This window comes from Lucilia cuprina, chromosome 5 (assembly GCF_022045245.1).
Source record: "Lucilia cuprina isolate Lc7/37 chromosome 5, ASM2204524v1, whole genome shotgun sequence".
Taxonomy (NCBI): domain Eukaryota; kingdom Metazoa; phylum Arthropoda; class Insecta; order Diptera; family Calliphoridae; genus Lucilia; species Lucilia cuprina.
This window is the reverse complement of record NC_060953.1, coordinates 31,127,189-31,145,954: the sequence shown is the minus strand read 5'-3', so window position 1 is coordinate 31,145,954 and position 18,766 is coordinate 31,127,189. Positions and strand designations below refer to the sequence as shown.

Genomic DNA, 18,766 nt, shown 5'->3' with positions numbered 1-18,766 from the left:
ATTTTTGTCCACTAGTGATACCGAAGACATCATGTTATTATTTAAAATTTTAATATTATTTTTTGCAAAAATTTAAATATAATGTAAACAAAACATTACCGAATAATAAACAAAAATAGTTGTGTACACCATATACACCATATATAATTACAATTGAATTGAGAACCGGCTGAATTCGATTGGAAAGAGATTCGGTTATCACAACGAATATGTTTTCGCTGTTCGGCAAAAAACTCCTGTTTTTCAATTTGACTAAAATTTTACACTAGTAAAGGTATGTTTTCGCACACACCGTACTAACTCATTTGTTAGCTAGCATCCAGTTTTTTATTAGAATAAGGCCGCTTTTGAACAAATTACGCATTATATTTAAAACAACTAAAACAATTCATAATTTTTTTATATTTCATATTATTGTTTTATATTTCATAGCTATATATCAGAAAGAACATATAAGAGTTATTTGTTTATTTGACTGTATCGTCATTGTGAAGAACAAATTGAACTTTTTTCTAGTTCTTTAACGTTCTAGCAAAATGCCGTAAATGTCAATTTCTGGAAAAAAGTTCACAATTTCTCCCACGTTTTTATCCTCGTTATGATTCACAAAATTATTACAAATCCCGTTCCGGTTAATTTAATTTTAAAATTTTTCAATATCACTTTCGTACATATTTATGATATTTCATCGTCTATATTTTTAAATTTAGCAGTTCTTTTGTAGTTTATATGTTGGCAAAAATGGTACATAGTATGTCCACTTCCATCTGAAAAAGAGAAAATTATTAATATGGAAATAATAAATATAAAAAAATATAATTGTACAATTCAGTCAGTGTAGTACGGTTGTATCGTGGGTGGTAGGTATATTGTGTTTGTGCTGATGTTTAAAGTATACCAATCTTAGATACGTCCGTCCGTCTATCTGTAAGTTCATGTAAATTTTGTAATCAAACTACAGGTCGCAATTTTAAAGGTAATTAAGTAATTAAATTTGGTACATGCTATCCCAGGGTCGAAGCTTATTGAAAGATCGGTCCATTATTTCTTCAGGTCCCCATACAGTTGTACCCCCGAATAGAGCTTTTAAACCTTGAAATCAAACTACAGGTAGCAATTTTGGATATAATTGAATTAGACGAAGCCTATTGAAAATGGTTAACATCAGTTCATTATTTCACCTAGCCTCCATACAACTGAACCATCGGTCCATTATTTCACCTAGGCCCCATACAACTGAAACCGCCAAATAGGGCTTTTAAGTTTATAATTATGTTTAATATACTCGTGTCTCGAAAAAATTATGTAAAATTTATGTTTCATGTCTGGAAGAAATTATATTTTACTTCAAAATTTCACGCCCACTTGAAATGGGCGGAATTACTATATTGGGCTTGGCACTTTCCATATGAAGAAAATCATTAATCAGTATATCTGAGAAAATATAACCATAGAATCCTGAAATTTTGTCAAACCACTGATTACTATATGAGTATTAAAGGAAAAAGAGGGCCTACAAGCAGTAGGGGCGTAGAAGCCCCTTATAAATTAAATATAAAAGTGAATTTAATAAATCTTCATATATCTGTGAAATGATTAGAGCTAAAAAATTTTTCATGAAAAACTTTGACTTTTGGGTAAACAATTTGAGAAAAATAGGCAGATTTCAATGATTTCATATGAATTAAATTTAAAATTTCGTACATCTGGAAATTATTATATTATTTAAATTTTTCATAGATTACATTGAAAGGTAAATTAACATTTGGAAAAATTGGCGAACTTGCAATAATTTGCGTGGCATTCCCAAAATGTAAAAAATGTTCATCTGTAAAACTATTATAGTTAGAATCATTAAAATCGTAAAGTGTTTTTTTAATATACAAACATTAATGTTAGGGTAGCAAAGCACAATGGGTTTAGCTAATTTCAGAGCTTCGAATTAATCAATTCAATTTGAGCTGAATTCACCAAAATCTGAATTCAGAAATATAAAGTTTAATCTTCCAATCCTTTTTTTAATTCTCAGGAATTAATTCAATAGCTTAATTCAAAGACTTTCAGATTATTTTAATTCATTCATATACTGAATTCATTCATGTTTGAATTACATTCTACTTTGAATGATTCAATTTTTCTTTAATTCAAATCTACTCCAAATTGAATTACGAAATTTTTCTTAAATTCATTTTGTAGTAGACTGAATGAAAAATTTTTCCTTTGCAGCCAGAGTGCTGTATCTCAAAAACTAAAATTTCAACTTAAAAGGTTCATAAATTTTTATGTTTTTATCTCTATATAAAAAGTTTTTGCGTAAAAATTTTAAATAGCCTAGTTTACAGTTGATATTTGTATGTTTGTATAATAAGAATTATAATTCTGACTAATAATAATGTCAAGTTGTGGGCACAAGAAAATTTTTCTATTTTTAAGTTATAACAATATTGCTGCAAATAAAGATACATAATATTTATGTACAATATACAAACATACATTCATAGTATGTGACCATAGGTTTATGATCATAAAACATAACAAATCCGTTGAAGTTTGCTCAGAACAGAATCGGTCCCTAACTGTAAAGAATCAGCCATGGAACGCCTTTTGTGGTGCTAAGTTTTCCTTCTCAAACCTTCTGAAAACTTTAACTTAGACTAATCATAGTATTTTATTGCATTTACTGCAGTATAAGGATTTATACGCTTTATAGTAAGTTTTCTGTAAGTTTTCATTATCATTCCATTGATATCCAATACATAATACATTTGAAAATTTAAATTACAAAAAAATAAATTATAATTTATTTGACAAATATTAAAACATGTGTATATTAGGATTGTTCAAATAAATGTTTAATTTGAAAATAGTTCTTAAATAATACATATGTATATCAGTTGTTATATTTGGTTTCGTATAACCTTTCTTGTTAGCTTTTGCCTAGGAACCACATAATTTAGATGGATTCATCAGATGAAAATTCAAATTTACTCATGATAGCAATTATTTTGAAAATATATTTTTTAATTTGAAATTTAAAATTTGAAATATTTATAATTCTGTTTATACGTATATGTTCAAACGAATGAAAATTATATTTGGAAAATATTATTAAAATTTTCCAAAAACTTTATAACTTTTTAAAAAACTTTATAAATAATATGTTTCGAGTAAGATTTGTCATTTATGTAAATTTAAATAGGGGCTATATTTATTTTAGTTAAATTTTATCTATAATATAGGGCTTGTTTTTTGTTTAATCATTAGCTGAAATTAAAATACAAAATTGTATTTGTAAAATACAAAATAAAATTTCTAAAAACAAAAGCCCCCTAATGTATATACATTTTTATTTAAAAATTTTTCTTTAATCCCCTACAAAAAGAATGAAGAAAAATCGATTAAAGCTATTTTGTAATAGATTTGAATTCGAAAAAATTTAAATCATTCAGCAAGGAATTAAGCCTTTAAAGAATGAATTATACAAGTAATGAATTCAACATTTTTAAAGTCCTAAAGAATTCAGCTTATGAATTAATTCGAATGAATGATATTATAGAATGGTGAAGTAATAAATTTTAATTTGATTTAAAAAATTGAATTAAGGCTTAACAATTTTAAACCTTTGGCTAATTTCTTATAAAGTTAATCATGGAATTTTTTTTTTCAGTGTATGTAGTATCCGTGAAACTAAAAACGATCGTCGGACATTCAAATTACAAATTACAACTAGATTTAGCTTACCGTTTTAAAGAATCCATTCCAAAGGGGAAGTCATAATCTGTTGCTGTGCCATCATTGACATTATCATCCCCCAATGGCATTTCATTGGACCATTCTATAAGTCCTCGTTCTTCTGGTGAGCCTTAAACAGACAAAAAATTAAATGAAATGTGTCAACTGTTAAGTGAAGAAGTATCCGACAACATTGGAAAATCTACGAATATATTATCAAAAACATTTTCGAATGCCATATAAATGATAAATACGTATACACTTAAATTTTAAACACTAAATTTCAAGTTTAGTTCAAGTTAAGTTTTAACTTTAAGTAAGTTATCACCATAAACTAGCAGATTAACTTTCTCATACCCGGTATTATGTTATCCAAAAAACAGCCCAATACACCACCAACTAGAATTGTTGTACCTAAAAGTACAGATAACGTAGAGTCAACAGTTTCGTTACCAGTATTAATTGCACCCGGATGTTCTTGTATCCACTTGCACAGGACCATGGGAAAGAAGATTGACAAACCCAAAATGTAAAGATTGCGTGATGAACGTAGATCCACATATTGCAAAGTTGATAGACCGAATGCAATTATCATACCAAACATGACACAGAATATACCACCAACTACGGAATCTGGAATTAAAATAAATACAGCACCAAATTTTCCAATTACACCCTGCAAAACCATTATAAGTGCAGCCCATTGAATGACCCGGCGTGATCCAATCTGTTGATGATAATTTTAGTAAAATTTGGTAGTAAAATAATAGTGAAATAATTAATTTGCTATAAAATATTTTTTAATTACTTTCGTTACTCCAATAGCTCCAACATTTTCACCAAATGTGTTTGTACCATTTCCAGCTCCCCAGAGACCCGCCAAAACTGTACCTAAACCTTCAGTGCCAATGCCTCGGTTTATTGCATGTAATGGTGGAGATTGAGCTCCTTTAAAATTATTATTTAATTAGTATTAAGACATTCTATTATAATACTTAAATAAATAACTGACCAGACATTTGAGATACTGTGGGGTAGTAACTTAGAGATTCCACAGTACAAGCTAAAACTCCAGCTAACATTCCCAAAACTCCGGAAAGAGTAACAGAGGGTACACCAAATTGGCCTGGATAAGGAATGTAAAACCATTTTGCATTTGTCAAAACATTAATACGCACATCAGTTCTAGACGGATGTCCATCTCCAAAAATATTTGCTAGAGTTAAAAATCCACATAGACCCCACATCAAAATTATTGTCAGAAGAACCTAAATTGTTAAAAGAATATACTTTAGCATATTATGTATGTATGTATGTATGTATGTATGTATGTATGTATGTATGTATGTATGTATGTATGTATGTAGGTATGTATGTATGTATGTATGTATGTATGTATGTTATTAGGTTTCAAGTCATGTAACCTTACTTTTGAAACCGATGTCTAACATCAGCAAGATCGGTGAAGAATTCTCTGAGTTGTTACCGATCGGAAGAGTTGGGTCACTTGATGTTTAACATATTATAAGATGTTTGATATTTTACTCCTAAAGACTTACCGGAAATAAACGAAAGAGTAGAAATGGCTGCCATTCCAAACCATAACCTTTTCGATAAACAGGGACAGGTATGGCTATGTTTGACATTATTTGGGAAAAGAGGGTAAGTAAACTGATAGTTCTAAAATAAAAGTAAATAAAGAAATTATTAATTGCAAATAGCATTTACCTGTTTTATTAAATATACATACCCAAAGGCAATACCCCAGTGTTTGGAAGCCGTTTCCGCAGCATGCTCAAATAAGGTAAGACCCACGAGCGAAACAGTGGGTACTATTGTAAGAGGAGTTACAAAACGCAAAATCTTTCCCACCAAACCGGTATAGCCCAACACAACTTGTACCATGGCTGAAACAGCTATTGCCCCCGATAATTCACGCATTCGAACCTGCCACAATTCTTGGCGATCGTCATCGTTTATTTCCGTTATTACATTTTCCGCGGGACATCTCCACTGTGGCAATGCCAATATTGCCAGAGTTGGCACCAGAAATGAAATAGTACCGCCCTGAACAATCGGCAAACGAACTCCCCATGTTGCCTGGAAGAAAGTCACAATTCCAGTTACGAATATCATCGTTGATATCAGAATGCCTCGATTAGGATCTTCATCGCTCATACAAAGTGCTGGAGTTAAAATAAATGGTATAGACACGATCGCACCAATCATTGTCAAATAATGTTGAAATGCCAAAAATATACTCAAATACCATGGCGGATTGTCATTTATTCCATACAATAGATGTGGTTTTTCATTTTTTGAAGTCGCATTTTTCTTTTTACCTTCATTTCTTAACTGAAAATGTATATAATATATACATATGTATTATGCATGTATTAATATGTTATATATTTTGAACGGAATAAATTTCGCGTCAAATCTTAATCTTTTAGAACCAATACGAATAATGCATGGCGAAGGTCCGTTATGATAAAAAAGTTATTTCTCAACAGTCATCAACAAAAATGAAACTATTTATATACAAATATAAATCTAAATTTTGTAACTCTATATCATATACGTGATGTCGGTAGTGTTTTTGTTTCTTTCCCAGCAGTTCATCGGGACATTCCCGAACTAAACACTTGACATATCATTTATTGTAGCCCCTAGCCACCTGACTATACAGGTGATCTACCATTTTAACATGGGCTTGTTAATCGTCACTCTACAGTCTACAATGAGACTGCTAAGATGTAGTCAAAAGAAGTCAATGAATTGTAATCAGTAAATAGGTTATTATTAAAAACATTTAAGTACGACTGACACTGTCGCTTACTTGGTGTACAGTAAATAAGCAACTGTCTTTGTTCACGATTACGAAGAGTACATTCGTGATGAGCGACTAAAAACAAATTAATAGGCTAGGTACAACCAACAGGTAAGGACTTTAGTGGAAAATAACAATTGCACCACTCCCATAGTAAATTTAAAATTAGAAAAAAAAACGCATATTTTTTAAAAGTGGTGTACGTACATTGGCTTAAAATATTGCGAAATGTGTTAAGAATTTATGAAAGAAAACACGGAATCATATAAATTCATATTAATTGAAAATAATTAGGTTTTTTTTTTAAAGTCAAAGAAGTTTCAGCAAAAATAAAACGAAGTACTCTCAAAAGAATAACATTAAGCACCACTTTAAAGTAGCAGAAAGTGAATTTTTTTACATTATATGGAAGTGATGATTTTTTTTTTTTTTTGAAACTGAAGGTATATTTATACCCTACACCACTTTAGTGGGGAGGGTATATTGGGTTTGTGCTGATGTTTGTAACATACAAAAATATTCGTCCTATACCCACCTTAAAGTATACCAATCGGCTTAGAATCATTTTCTGAGTCGATTAAGCTATGTCCGTCCGTTCGTCCGTCTGGCTGGCTGACGGACGAACCTTGTGTGCAAGGTACAGGCCGCAATTTTCAAGATAATTGGATGAAATTTGGCACACAAGCTTCTTTTGGCCCAAGGACGAAGCCTATTGAAAATGGTTAAAATGGGTCCATTATTTCGACTAGCCCCCATACAACCGTACCCCCCAAATATGGCCTTTGGCTTATAATTAATTTAAATGATCCATTATGTTAACAAAAGTCGACAAAACTTAGTTTTATAGAACTTTAAATGACACTTCCGATTTTTGTAATAATCGGGCTTCATTTGACCCTATCCCCCATACAAACTCCCCTTCAGAAAATGACTTAAAGGTCAAATAATACATAAATAATATTGAAGAAGACTTAACTCCCCCTACCAACATTTTTAAGGATAGGGCCATATTTTGCCCTACTCCCCTTTAAGCCCTCTTAAAAAAATCTCTTTTTTTGCCAAAAAAAGTAAAAATATTCCGAAATACAGTTAAAAAAAAAACCAAATGCTTTATTTTTTTAAATAATCCCCATTTTTAACATACATACTGACTGGTGTAGGGTATCATATGTCGGCTACGCCCGATACTTGCTTAATATACTTTTATATTAATCATACTTGCTTAATATAAAAAATAAAAAACGTATTAAAAATATTCTTGTTGTTTATTTTTATTATTATGCATTCCTTGAAAAGTTTTTGGAGTGTAAGACTTTTTTGCAAGTTACTTTTTTTGCGAATAATGTTGTTGTTTTTACAAATTTTGTTTGCAATTTCTGAAACTAAGCGACATCAACCTACTTTGTTTAATTTTGTTAAGCAATTAAAGATAATTTTTGTAATTTTTACTCTCTTGCGCAACGCTGCTTTAAAGGGAACCAATAATAATATGTCTTTATTCAATTTGAATAAAATAAAATTGTTCAATTTAACGAAATTTCTTCAACTCATTATATGTTTACATGTACCTATATTGAAGAAATATATTCAATTTTACGAAGTAATTAAGTAAAAATTAAAAAAGCGATTTAGTAAAAATTAACGAAATTTCCTCATACAAAGCTCTCTTTCATTATATCTACTCTCATTCCGTGTGTAAACACCAAGAAATAGTAATCTGAGACCCAACAAAGTATATATATTCTGGGTCCTTATCAAATTATGAGTCGATCTAGCTTTGTCCGTTTGTCTGTGTAAAACACGCACACAATAAAAATTTTATGGTAATAGAATTCATTCAGAGAAACAATTTTCTGGATTGGTCCCTAATTGGTCATAATACAAGGTCCTTCCCGAAACGCACAAAACTCATTACTAAATTAAGATAATCAAATAATTAATGTACATATTTATAAATAAAAAAATGCATAAATCAGTAATCTAATTAATTAATTGAAACATATAACTTTCCTAATGATAAATAACTGCAAAAAAAGAAGTATGAATTTATAGTCGGACATTGCCGACCATATGATACCCTACACCAGTATATTTTTCTTATTATTGACAAAAAAAAAAAAGATTTTCTGCAAGAGGGCTTATAGGGAGAAGGGGTAAATATGGGCCTATCCTTATAAATTTTGGTAGATGAAATAACGGCTACTTCAAAGTCATTTATGTAGATTTTAATCGTTTTATTAGTAATAATAAGTTAATTTTGACCTAATATTCAATATCTGAAGGGGAGTTTGTATGGGGGCTAAGGTCAAATGAGGCCCGATCACTATAAAAATTAGCATTGTCATTTATTGTTCTATTTAACTATTTTTTGTTGATTTTTGTTGACATTATAATACATTTTAACGTAATTATGAGCCTAAAGGCCCGATTCGGGGGGTACGGTTGTATGGGGTTAGGAGAAATAATGGACCAATTTTAACCATTTTCAATAGCGTTCGTCCTTGAACCAAAAAAGTGTATGTGCAAATTTCATAAAATTATCTTGAAAATTGCGACCTGTAGCGTGCGCACAAGGTTTACATGGACACACACACACAGACGGACGGACAGACGGACATAGCTAAATCTCGGTATACTTTAAGGTGGGTATTGGACCAATATTTTTGTATGTTACAAACATCAGCACAAACGTATAATACCCTCCCCACTATAGTGGTGTAGGGTATAAAAAATAAACCAAATGCTTTATTTTTTTAAATAATCCCCATTTTTAACATACATACTGACTGGTGTAGGGTATCATATGGTCGGATATGCCCGACTATATATTCATACTTGTTTTGAATTAAATCCATTTTTTTGAAGTTGATTGATAAATGTGTGTAATTTAAGTCAAATTAGTTGTATTAATACTACCATTTCACTTCTTAATAACTTCCAAAAAAGAGAACATAAAAAATACTTCCTGAGAATGACTTCAGATGCAGTAAATTTTCTAAATAAGGCTTTATATAGAATATATGTCAAACATGGGCCGACCCTTATTAAATTTGGGAAAAGGGTATAATTTTAAATAACAGTTTGTTTAGTTGAATTTTAGACGTTTAAGACATTTTTTGAAGGGGAGTTTTATGGGGGCTAAGGTCAAATAAGGGCCGATCATTACGAAAATCTGCAGTGTCATTTATACTTATATAAAACTTATTTGTGCCAAATTTAGGGAGATAATAGTATATTTGGCGTAGTTATGGCATAAAAAGCCCAAATCGGGAGGTACGTTTGTATGGGGGCTAGGTGAAATAATGGACCGATTTCAACCATTTCGCCAAAATGGTCCAAATTTCATCAAATTATCTTGAAAATTTCGGCCTATACCTTGCTCACAAGGTTTACATGGACAGCCAGCCGGACAGAAGGACGGATGGACATATTTCTGTGTGTTACAAATTTGGAATCAAATAAAAAGAACAAAACGCAAAGCCTGCGTTAAAATAATCACTTCATAAGGTCTTTTTCAGTACTTCAATGGAGTAAGTTCTACGTCTTTTTCACTTCTTTGAAAGTTATTTTTTTGCTGGTATTGTATGTCAAAATAATTACACGACTTGTGTTTAAATGTTAAATAAAACAAGTAAGAAAGTATAGTCAGGCATCGCCGACCATATAATACCCTACACCATGAGTATGTTTTTAAAATTTTTATATTTCATAAAGAAACTTTTATGTTGAACTAGCTATACCCAGTGTGCTTCGCTACCCTCATTGTAATGGAATAAAATAAATATCATTATTGTAAATGTATATATATCTGCAATATCAAAAATTCCCCTTTTAGAGAACTCTTTAAGTTTGATTTTATGATTCTAGTCTCAATATTACAGAAAATTAGAAAAAAGTATTAGTAAAAGAACAAAAAAGTACCAATTTTCGTTCAATTGGGATACTGCGTGTTTAATTTTATGTTAATATATTCAATATTTTAGAAAGCTCTAAAAGTACCAGTACCAGTGAATTACGAAAAAGTACCAAAGGACCTATTTTATTTAATTTCATGTTCCTAAGTTCAATATTAAAGAAAATTCAAAAAGTACCAGAAAATATTCCAGTTTAAATTTTCATTTACTCAAGTCCCTGATTGCTTTTAAAGATTCTAATTGACTCCGGGCTCCACATGCTTAATTTCAATTTAATTTCAAAAAGTACCTTTTGAAGAACGAAAAAGTACCCTTTATAGGTTCTCACTTAATCGAGGCTCTAAACGCTTAATTTCATGTTTCTAGGTCCAATATTATAGAAAATTCAAAATGTACCTTTAAAGAACGGAAAAGTACCAAAAAGTCCCCTTTTATAGGTCCTCACTTAATCCGGGCTCTACATGCTTAATTTCACGTTTCTAGGTTCAATATTACACAAAAATCCAAAAAGTACCTTTTGAAGAACGAAAAGGTTTCAAAAAGTCCCCTTTTATATGTTCTCACTTAATCCAGGCTCTACATACTTAATTTCATGTTTCTAGGTTCAATATTATAAAAAATTCAAAAAGTACCTTTTGATGAACGAAAAAGTACCAAAAGTCCCCTTTTATATGTTCTCACTTAATCCATCCTCTACATACTTAATTTCATGTTTCTAGGTTCAATATTATAGGAAATTCAATAAGTACCTTTTGAAGAACGAAAAAGTACCAAAAAGTCCCCTTTTATAGATTCTCATTTACTCCGGGCTCTACATACTTAATTTCATGTTTCTAGGTTCAATATTATAGGAAATTCAAAAAGTACCTTTTGAAGAACGAAAAAGTACCAAAAAGTCCCCTTTTATAAGTTCTCACTTAATCCATCCTCTACATACTTAATTTCATGTTTCTAGGTTCAATATTATAGGAATTTCAAAAAGTACCTTTTGAAGAACGAAAAAGTACCAAAAAGTCCCCTTTTATAGATTCTCATTTACTCCGGGCTCTACATACTTAATTTCATGTTTCTAGGTTCAATATTATAGGAAATTCAATAAGTACTTTTTGAAGAACGAAAAAGTACCAAAAAGTCCCCTTTTATAGATTATCATTTACTCCGGGCTCTACATGCTTAATTTAATTTTTCTAGGTTCAATATTATACAAAAATCTAAAAAGTACCTTTTGAAGAACGAAAAAGTACCAAAAATCTCCTTTTATAGGTTCTCACTTAATCCATCCTCTACATACTTAATTTCATGTTTCTAGGTTCAATATTATAGGAAATTCAAAAAGTACCTTTTGAAGAACGAAAAAGTACCAAAAAGTCCCCTTTTATAGATTCTCATTTACTCCGGGCTCTACATACTTAATTTCATGTTTCTAGGTTCAATATTATAGAAAATTCAAAAAGTACCTTCTGAAGAACGAAAAAGTGCCAAAAAGTCCCCTTTTATAGATTCTCATTTACTCCGGGCTCTACATGTCTACATTTTACCTAGAAAAATGAAATTATTTTTCTAGGTAAAATTGTATAGAAAACTTAAAAAGTACCTTTTGTAGAACGAAAAAGTACCAAAAAGACCGCTTTTATAGATTCTCATTTACTACGTGCTCTACATGCTTAATTTTATGTTTCTAGGATCAATATTATAAAAAACACAAAAAGTACCTTTCGAAGAACGAAAAACTACCAAAAAGTGCACTTTTATAGGTTCTCCCTTAATCCAGGCTCTAAACGCTTAATTTCATTTTTCTAAGTTCAATATTATAGAAAATTCAAAATGTACCTTTTAAAGAACGGAAAAGTACCAAAAAGTCCCCTTTTATAGGTCCTCACTTAATCCGGGCTCTACATGCTTAATTTCACGTTTCTAGGTTCAATATTATACAAAAATCCAAAAAGTACCTTTTGAAGAACGAAAAGGTTTCAAAAAGTCCCCTTTTATATGTTCTCACTTAATCCAGGCTCTACATACTTAATTTCATGTTTCTAGGTTCAATATTATAAAAAATTCAAAAAGTACCTTTTGATGAACGAAAAGTCCCCTTTTATAGATTCTCATTTACTCCGGGATCTACATGCTTAATTTCATGTTTCTAGGTTAAATTTTATAGAAAACTCAAAAAGTACCTTTTTTAGAACGAAACAGTACCAAAAAGTCTCCTTTTATAGATTCTCATTTACTCCGGGCTCTACATGCTTAATTTCATGTTTCTAGGTTCAATATTATACAAAAATCCAAAAAGTACCTTTTGAAGAACGAAAAAGTACCAAAAGTCCCCTTTTATAAGTTCTCACTTAATCCATTCTCTACATACTTGATTTCATGTTTCTAGGTTCAATATTATAGGAATTTCAAAAAGTACCTTTTGAAGAACGAAAAAGTACCAAAAAGTCCAATTTTATAGATTCTCATTTACTCCGGGCTCTACATACTTAATTTCATGTTTCTAGGTTCAATATTATAGGAAATTCAAAAAGTACCTTTTGAAGAACGAAAAAGTACCAAAAAGTCCCCTTTTATAGATTTTCATTTACTCCGGGCTCTACATGCTTAATTTAATTTTTCTAGTTTAAATTTTATAGAAAACTCAAAAAGTACCTTTTGTAGAACGAAAAAGTACCAAAAATACTGCTTTTATAGATTCTCATTTACTACGTGCTCTACATGCTTAATTTCATGTTTCTAGGTTCAATATTATAGAATATTCAAAAAGTACCAGTCGAAGTACGAAAAAGTACCAAAAAGTCCTCTTTTATAGATTCTCACTTACTCCGGGCTCTACATGCTTAATTTCATGCTTCTAGGTTTAATTTTAAAGAAAACTCAAGAAAATACCTGTGTAGAACGAAAAAGTACCGAAAAGTGTCTTTATTATTAATTTCATGTTTCGATTTCAATATCAAAGAAAACTCAAAAACTACCAGATGGAGAATGAAAAAGTACCAAAAAATATCACTTGGTATCGGGTTTCCAAATAACACCTCATTAGCATATTTAGTGTTTCTAAATCTAAAAATTTTATATAAATTGGATCATTTTGTTTGAATAAAATCAAATTTCCAGTTTTTACCCCTTTTAGTACTTTTTTCTACCCATTAACGAAATAAAAATTCTATTCCAAAATGTTGCAACATCGTAGTGGGAGCCCGTTATTACGTATTTATATGTATAAGTTAATAAACCAAAATCAATGTTTTATGAAAAAAGTACCAAAAATAGGTACAATTTTCACCCCTTAAAAATCCGAATAACCAAAAAGTACTAAATTTATATTTTTATTTTTTCGTCAAGTTATGAAGGAGTCAAAAATATTGTTTGAATGTTCACTGGTTTAAAAGATACATGGGGTGCGAAAAAAGTACCAAAATACAGTTTTTACCCGTTTATTCCCTAAAGGGGCCGAAATTGAAAAAAGTGCCAGACACCTGTCCGCTTATTTTTTAAATGAATGACGATAAGCTTAAAACTATTTTTGTATCTTTTCTAGTTTAGGAGATATGAGGTTACCGATTTTACCCGTTTTTACCCTTTTTTACCCCCTAAACATTCGAATTTCCAAAAATCCCGTCTTAGTGGATCTATTTGGTGGGAGACCAACCCCCTGTCCAAATTTCAGCTCTTTAGCTCTAACCGTTTAGGCTGTGCGATGATGAATCAGTCAATCAGTCAGTCAGTCAGTAACGTTAGAATTTTATATATATAGATTATACCTTAATTTCAAAGTATTTATGCAATTTATTGATAAAAAAACAAAATTTTCTAAATGAGGCTTTATATAGAATATATGTCAAACATGGGCCGACCCTTATTAAATTTGGGAAAAGGGTATAATTTTAAATAACAGTTTGTTTAGTTGAATTTTAGACGTTTAAGACATTTTTTGAAGGGGAGATTTATGGGGGCTAAGGTCAAATAAGGGCCGATCATTACGAAAATCTGCAGTGTCATTTATACTTATATAAAACTTATTTGTGCCAAATTTAGGGAGATAATATTATATTTGGCGTAATTATGACATAAAAAGACCAAATCGGGAGGTACGTTTGTATGGGGGCTAGGTGAAATAATGGACCGATTTCAACCATTTCGCCAAAATGGTCCAAATTTCATCAAATTATCTTGAAAATTTCGGCCTATACGTTGCTCACAAGGTTTACATGGACAGCCAGCCGGACAGAAGGACGGATGGACATATTTCTGTATGTTACAAACATCAACACAAACGTATAATACCCTCCTCACTATAGTGGTGTAGGTTATAAATAGAAAATGTTTTAAAGAATTCATAATTGTAGTAGTTTTGTGTCAAATTAATTTTAAGGTTTATTATTAGCTTTTGGTTGCGTTGTCCTAGATCCATGGGGGGCTAGCCAACACATTTCATTTAATTTCTGGAGGAACGGACAACCATGCCTATTCCACAGTGCACCAAAAATCATAATTGTTGGTTAATTTAATTTCATATATCTTTCTCTTTACATCAACATATAAATTATTCATTGAAATTAAATCGGAACTCTGGGCAGACCCCTCAGTTACATCGGCTCTATTGTCCAGAGTATAGTTTTTGACTTTTTTCGGTTGTTATGTCGGCCTTTGTATTATTTCATGACCGAAATTAGTTAAATATCATCAGATATATTCGGCAATATAATTTGCATACGAATTTTAATATATTCTGATACTTACATGTTAGGTACTATATAGGTAATGGGTGAATAAACGCAAAGCGTCAAAATACCGTAGTACTAAAAGAACCATATTTTGCGGCCTTTTTGAATATTTTTGGAATATATTTAGAGTTTGGAGGACTTTTTACATAAGATCAAAAACCCTTTCTACAAAATAAAATATCATATAAAATATAAATGATCAAATAGCAATCCCAATGGATTTTAACATACTCTTACATTGTTATCACATCGTTGTTTTCAAGAATAGTACTTTACTTCAGCTATAAACATTTCAAATGCGTTCTCATAGTCACCTGGTTATAGATTTAGTAATTTTTAGCAGATAAATATTTTAATATTACTTAACTTTAATTTATCACACTATGCCTCTAATTATTAAACAAAAATTATTGGTTTGAAGTCCAGAAATTTTAATTTAAATTTGTGAGATATGATAGTTTGTTATCATTTTATTTGCACATCTCACAATATTTCCTATCGAGATTATGTTTTCCCCCTAGAAATCACTGTTTCACGTATTTCTTCATATGCGAAATAGCATATTGTTTTAAATCAAAAGCTATAATTCTTAAAAGTCGAATTTACCTATTTTAATGGGTTATAATAAAATATTATGCAATACTTTGCTTTTCTGCCAAAAATAAATATTATTTTGACAGGTCCAAATTGTAGTACATAATCTTATTAATTTGCAAATTCTTTTATAACTTATTATTATTTTTTCATGATTTTTTCACACAAAAAGCTATTTTTCTCAGATGATTATATGGAAGCCATTAATGGAGCTCTAAAAAGTAAATCAGAATTTACCACAGTATGTAGTGGTCATTGATAAATAAGTTGTTGTGTAAGCGGAAGTAAGTACCAAGTATTGGGAGGTAAGATGAACCGACAGATAACGAATTTAAAGATTAAGTATATTTTAATGTTGGTAATAGGACTTATAACTTTTGTGCGACCAATACCCTCCCCACTATAATGACTTAAAAAGGCTAATTAGAATGTTTACTAATATAAATGTATCGTAAAACTATAAAAAACAATGTTTCATTAAATGTATGTATTCATTATCAGTTATTGCCTAAACGTGATTTGCACTTTTCAGTATTTTAACCTTTTGTAATTATTTTATATTCAATTCTTATCAGATAGCAATCAAATGATAACAGATTTACAATAGTGACATACCGCAACCATATTTATATGATGCTAGTTTATTAAGAGTTAGATAAGTATGTAAGTAAAAATTGCGCCGATAGACGACTCTTTTTGTTACTCCAGTAAAAATAATTTCTTTATTTAAATATCTCTTAAATAAAAATTGATCCATTTCGATTTTCTTAACCTTTGGGGGTCTTATCATAAATAGTTATGTATATCCAAGAATTATAAAAATATAGATTACGCATTGCGCAGGTTTTTTTTGGTTTAAATCAACAGGTGTTCGATGTGCTACGTCACATCAGCAAATAAAGTGATTGACGTCTAAAAAAAAATTTAAAAAAATTTTAAAAACGTCAAAAAATTTTGTAAAAATTTAAAAAAATAAAATACTTTAAATATGAAATGCGCTGTGAAAAATTGCAAAAGCACCAACAACTCCAAGGCGTGCGAAATTAGTTTTTTTTTATTTGTATTATGTATTTTATTTGTATTGAAATATTTTTTTATTTTCCAAAAATGTCACTTTGTTTATGTTTTGCTTTTATTTTTCTCAAGTTCTAGGCTGATATGACGTACATGCGCAGAACGAACATTTTTTTACATACTGAATGCGCAATCTATGTTTCTATAATTCTTGATGTATATCTGATTCTAAATAAATGTTAATTTTTATGGTTACTATTTAAAAATTGAAAATTTTCGCCAAAAATTTTTTGGGGATCTCATAAATTAGGGAATAGCACAATAAGAAATAAAAATTAATACCTGTTAAAGTTCACTTTCACGACGGATTTCTGGAAAATTTCATTGTTTGACATTTTAGAAAATAAATATCTAATGATGTTTTATTAAAATCGGGTAATTGTTAACTATAAACTGTAAAAGTCAAAATTCTGATAATATTTCCCTCTTAAAAAAATAGGAGCACTTTATGTTGCACAATTTCAATATTGCATAATATCCTTAATTTTATCGTTTAAGCATACTTTTATTGAAAAGTAATGTTCATTTAACCTATACATTATGTAGGGTGTCACAAACACTTTTACTTGTTATTATTTGTTTAATGTGTAATTTTTCAGTATTTTTCCTTATAAAACAAGTCAAATTGCAGATATTCAAATAGCACTGTGCTACAATATTAATATCAAATTAAAGCATAAAATAATACAATTTATTTTAATTTATAAGAATGTATAGAATTATTAATAAGTTCATACATATTATAAATGAAATTAGTTACAAAAAAGTGGTCAGAATTTTGTTTATGACAATTAATAAATATTTTAAATTGTATTAATTTTAGTTTTTTTTTTTTTTTTTGTCCAGTCAAGTTAAATAATATTAATGGAATGTAAAGATCAAGGCTAAATAAAAAACTGTTTTTTTCTTTTGAATTTGTATATCCTTTAAACTTTAGAGTTCTTTTGAAACCAGAATTGATACTTACGGACTCCGGGTATAATACGACATAATTATATCTAATTGTGAAAATGAAATAATTTAACTTACCTCCTCCCCAATATTCATATTTATTTCCATGTTTGATTCGTTTATCAAAATATTTAAAATTAGAAGATTGCACTCTAATAAAATATTTTAAGAATTTGCAGATTATTTATGCTTTTAGAATATTAAATTTTATTTAAAAGTTGAAACAGCGCTACTGAACGGTTTAATCGAAAGTTAACGAACAAATGTCAAATTCTTTAAGATTTTAAGACATCAAAGTAGAATAGTATTTCGACATTTACACTCGCTTATTTACAAAGAAAACTGGTAAACAAACCTACTATTTATTAAAAGATTCTTTGTTTAATGCCTATAAAAATGATAAAACAAACCTTAATTTATGAACGCGATAATGATATAACCACATCACAATTACTTTATGCACCTACGTACGGTGGGCTAAATTGCGATTTATTATTAAAACTTCCATGTGAACACAACACTATTCCTCAAACTGGATAAAGAAGTAAAGTCGATTTCATTATTTTTAAGATATATCTGAAATGTTTCTGCATGAACCCATTCTAGAAGTAGGTTAATCAGAACAACTTATTACAATGTTTCTGAAGAACTGTTATAAAAATCATCCAACAAATATTCTTCATTATAGAAAAATAATTAAGAAGTTAATACAGAAAGTATATTTATTATAAAAATATTGAATTAATATTTTATTTGGTTAATTTTTATAAATTATTCGGTTTATTCGTTATTTCAAATTTTCATTTATTCAAGCGATTAATCGTCAAAAATTTATAGATTAACCGATCGACGATTAATCATGTGAATACCCTAGTAATTATCAAAAGACATCAGTAAACATGTGAAATGTTATATTTCCCTGCAGGAAATGAAGCGATAATTGTCTTAAT

The 18,766-nt window shown here is 29.6% G+C and overlaps 1 protein-coding gene across 1 annotated transcript; it reads right to left on the bottom strand.

Annotated features, from left to right (window-relative positions):
• Positions 1-401: 401 nt before the first annotated feature.
• On the bottom strand, positions 402-18,093 carry LOC111676599 (solute carrier family 23 member 1-like). Its single transcript, XM_023437553.2, has 8 exons — positions 17,895-18,093; positions 5,483-6,087; positions 5,292-5,412; positions 4,745-5,000; positions 4,541-4,680; positions 4,090-4,459; positions 3,742-3,862; positions 402-767 (listed from the first exon to the last, which is right to left on the bottom strand). Exons 1-8 carry the CDS (start codon positions 17,922-17,924, stop codon positions 707-709), a joined length of 1,704 nt encoding a protein of 567 aa, XP_023293321.2. The 5' UTR covers positions 17,925-18,093; the 3' UTR covers positions 402-706.
• Positions 18,094-18,766: the final 673 nt, after the last annotated feature.

Bases quoted from the DNA above. Each gene is read 5' to 3' on its own strand.
- LOC111676599 (XM_023437553.2), bottom strand. From the start codon at position 17,924: ATGGAAATAAATATGAATATTGGGGAGGAG. The intron at 4,681-4,744 runs GTCAGTTATTTA...ATAATTTTAAAG, and splicing joins CACAGTATCTCAAATGTCTG to GAGCTCAATCTCCACCATTA. The intron at 4,460-4,540 runs GTAATTAAAAAA...TATCATCAACAG, and splicing joins GAGCTATTGGAGTAACGAAA to ATTGGATCACGCCGGGTCAT.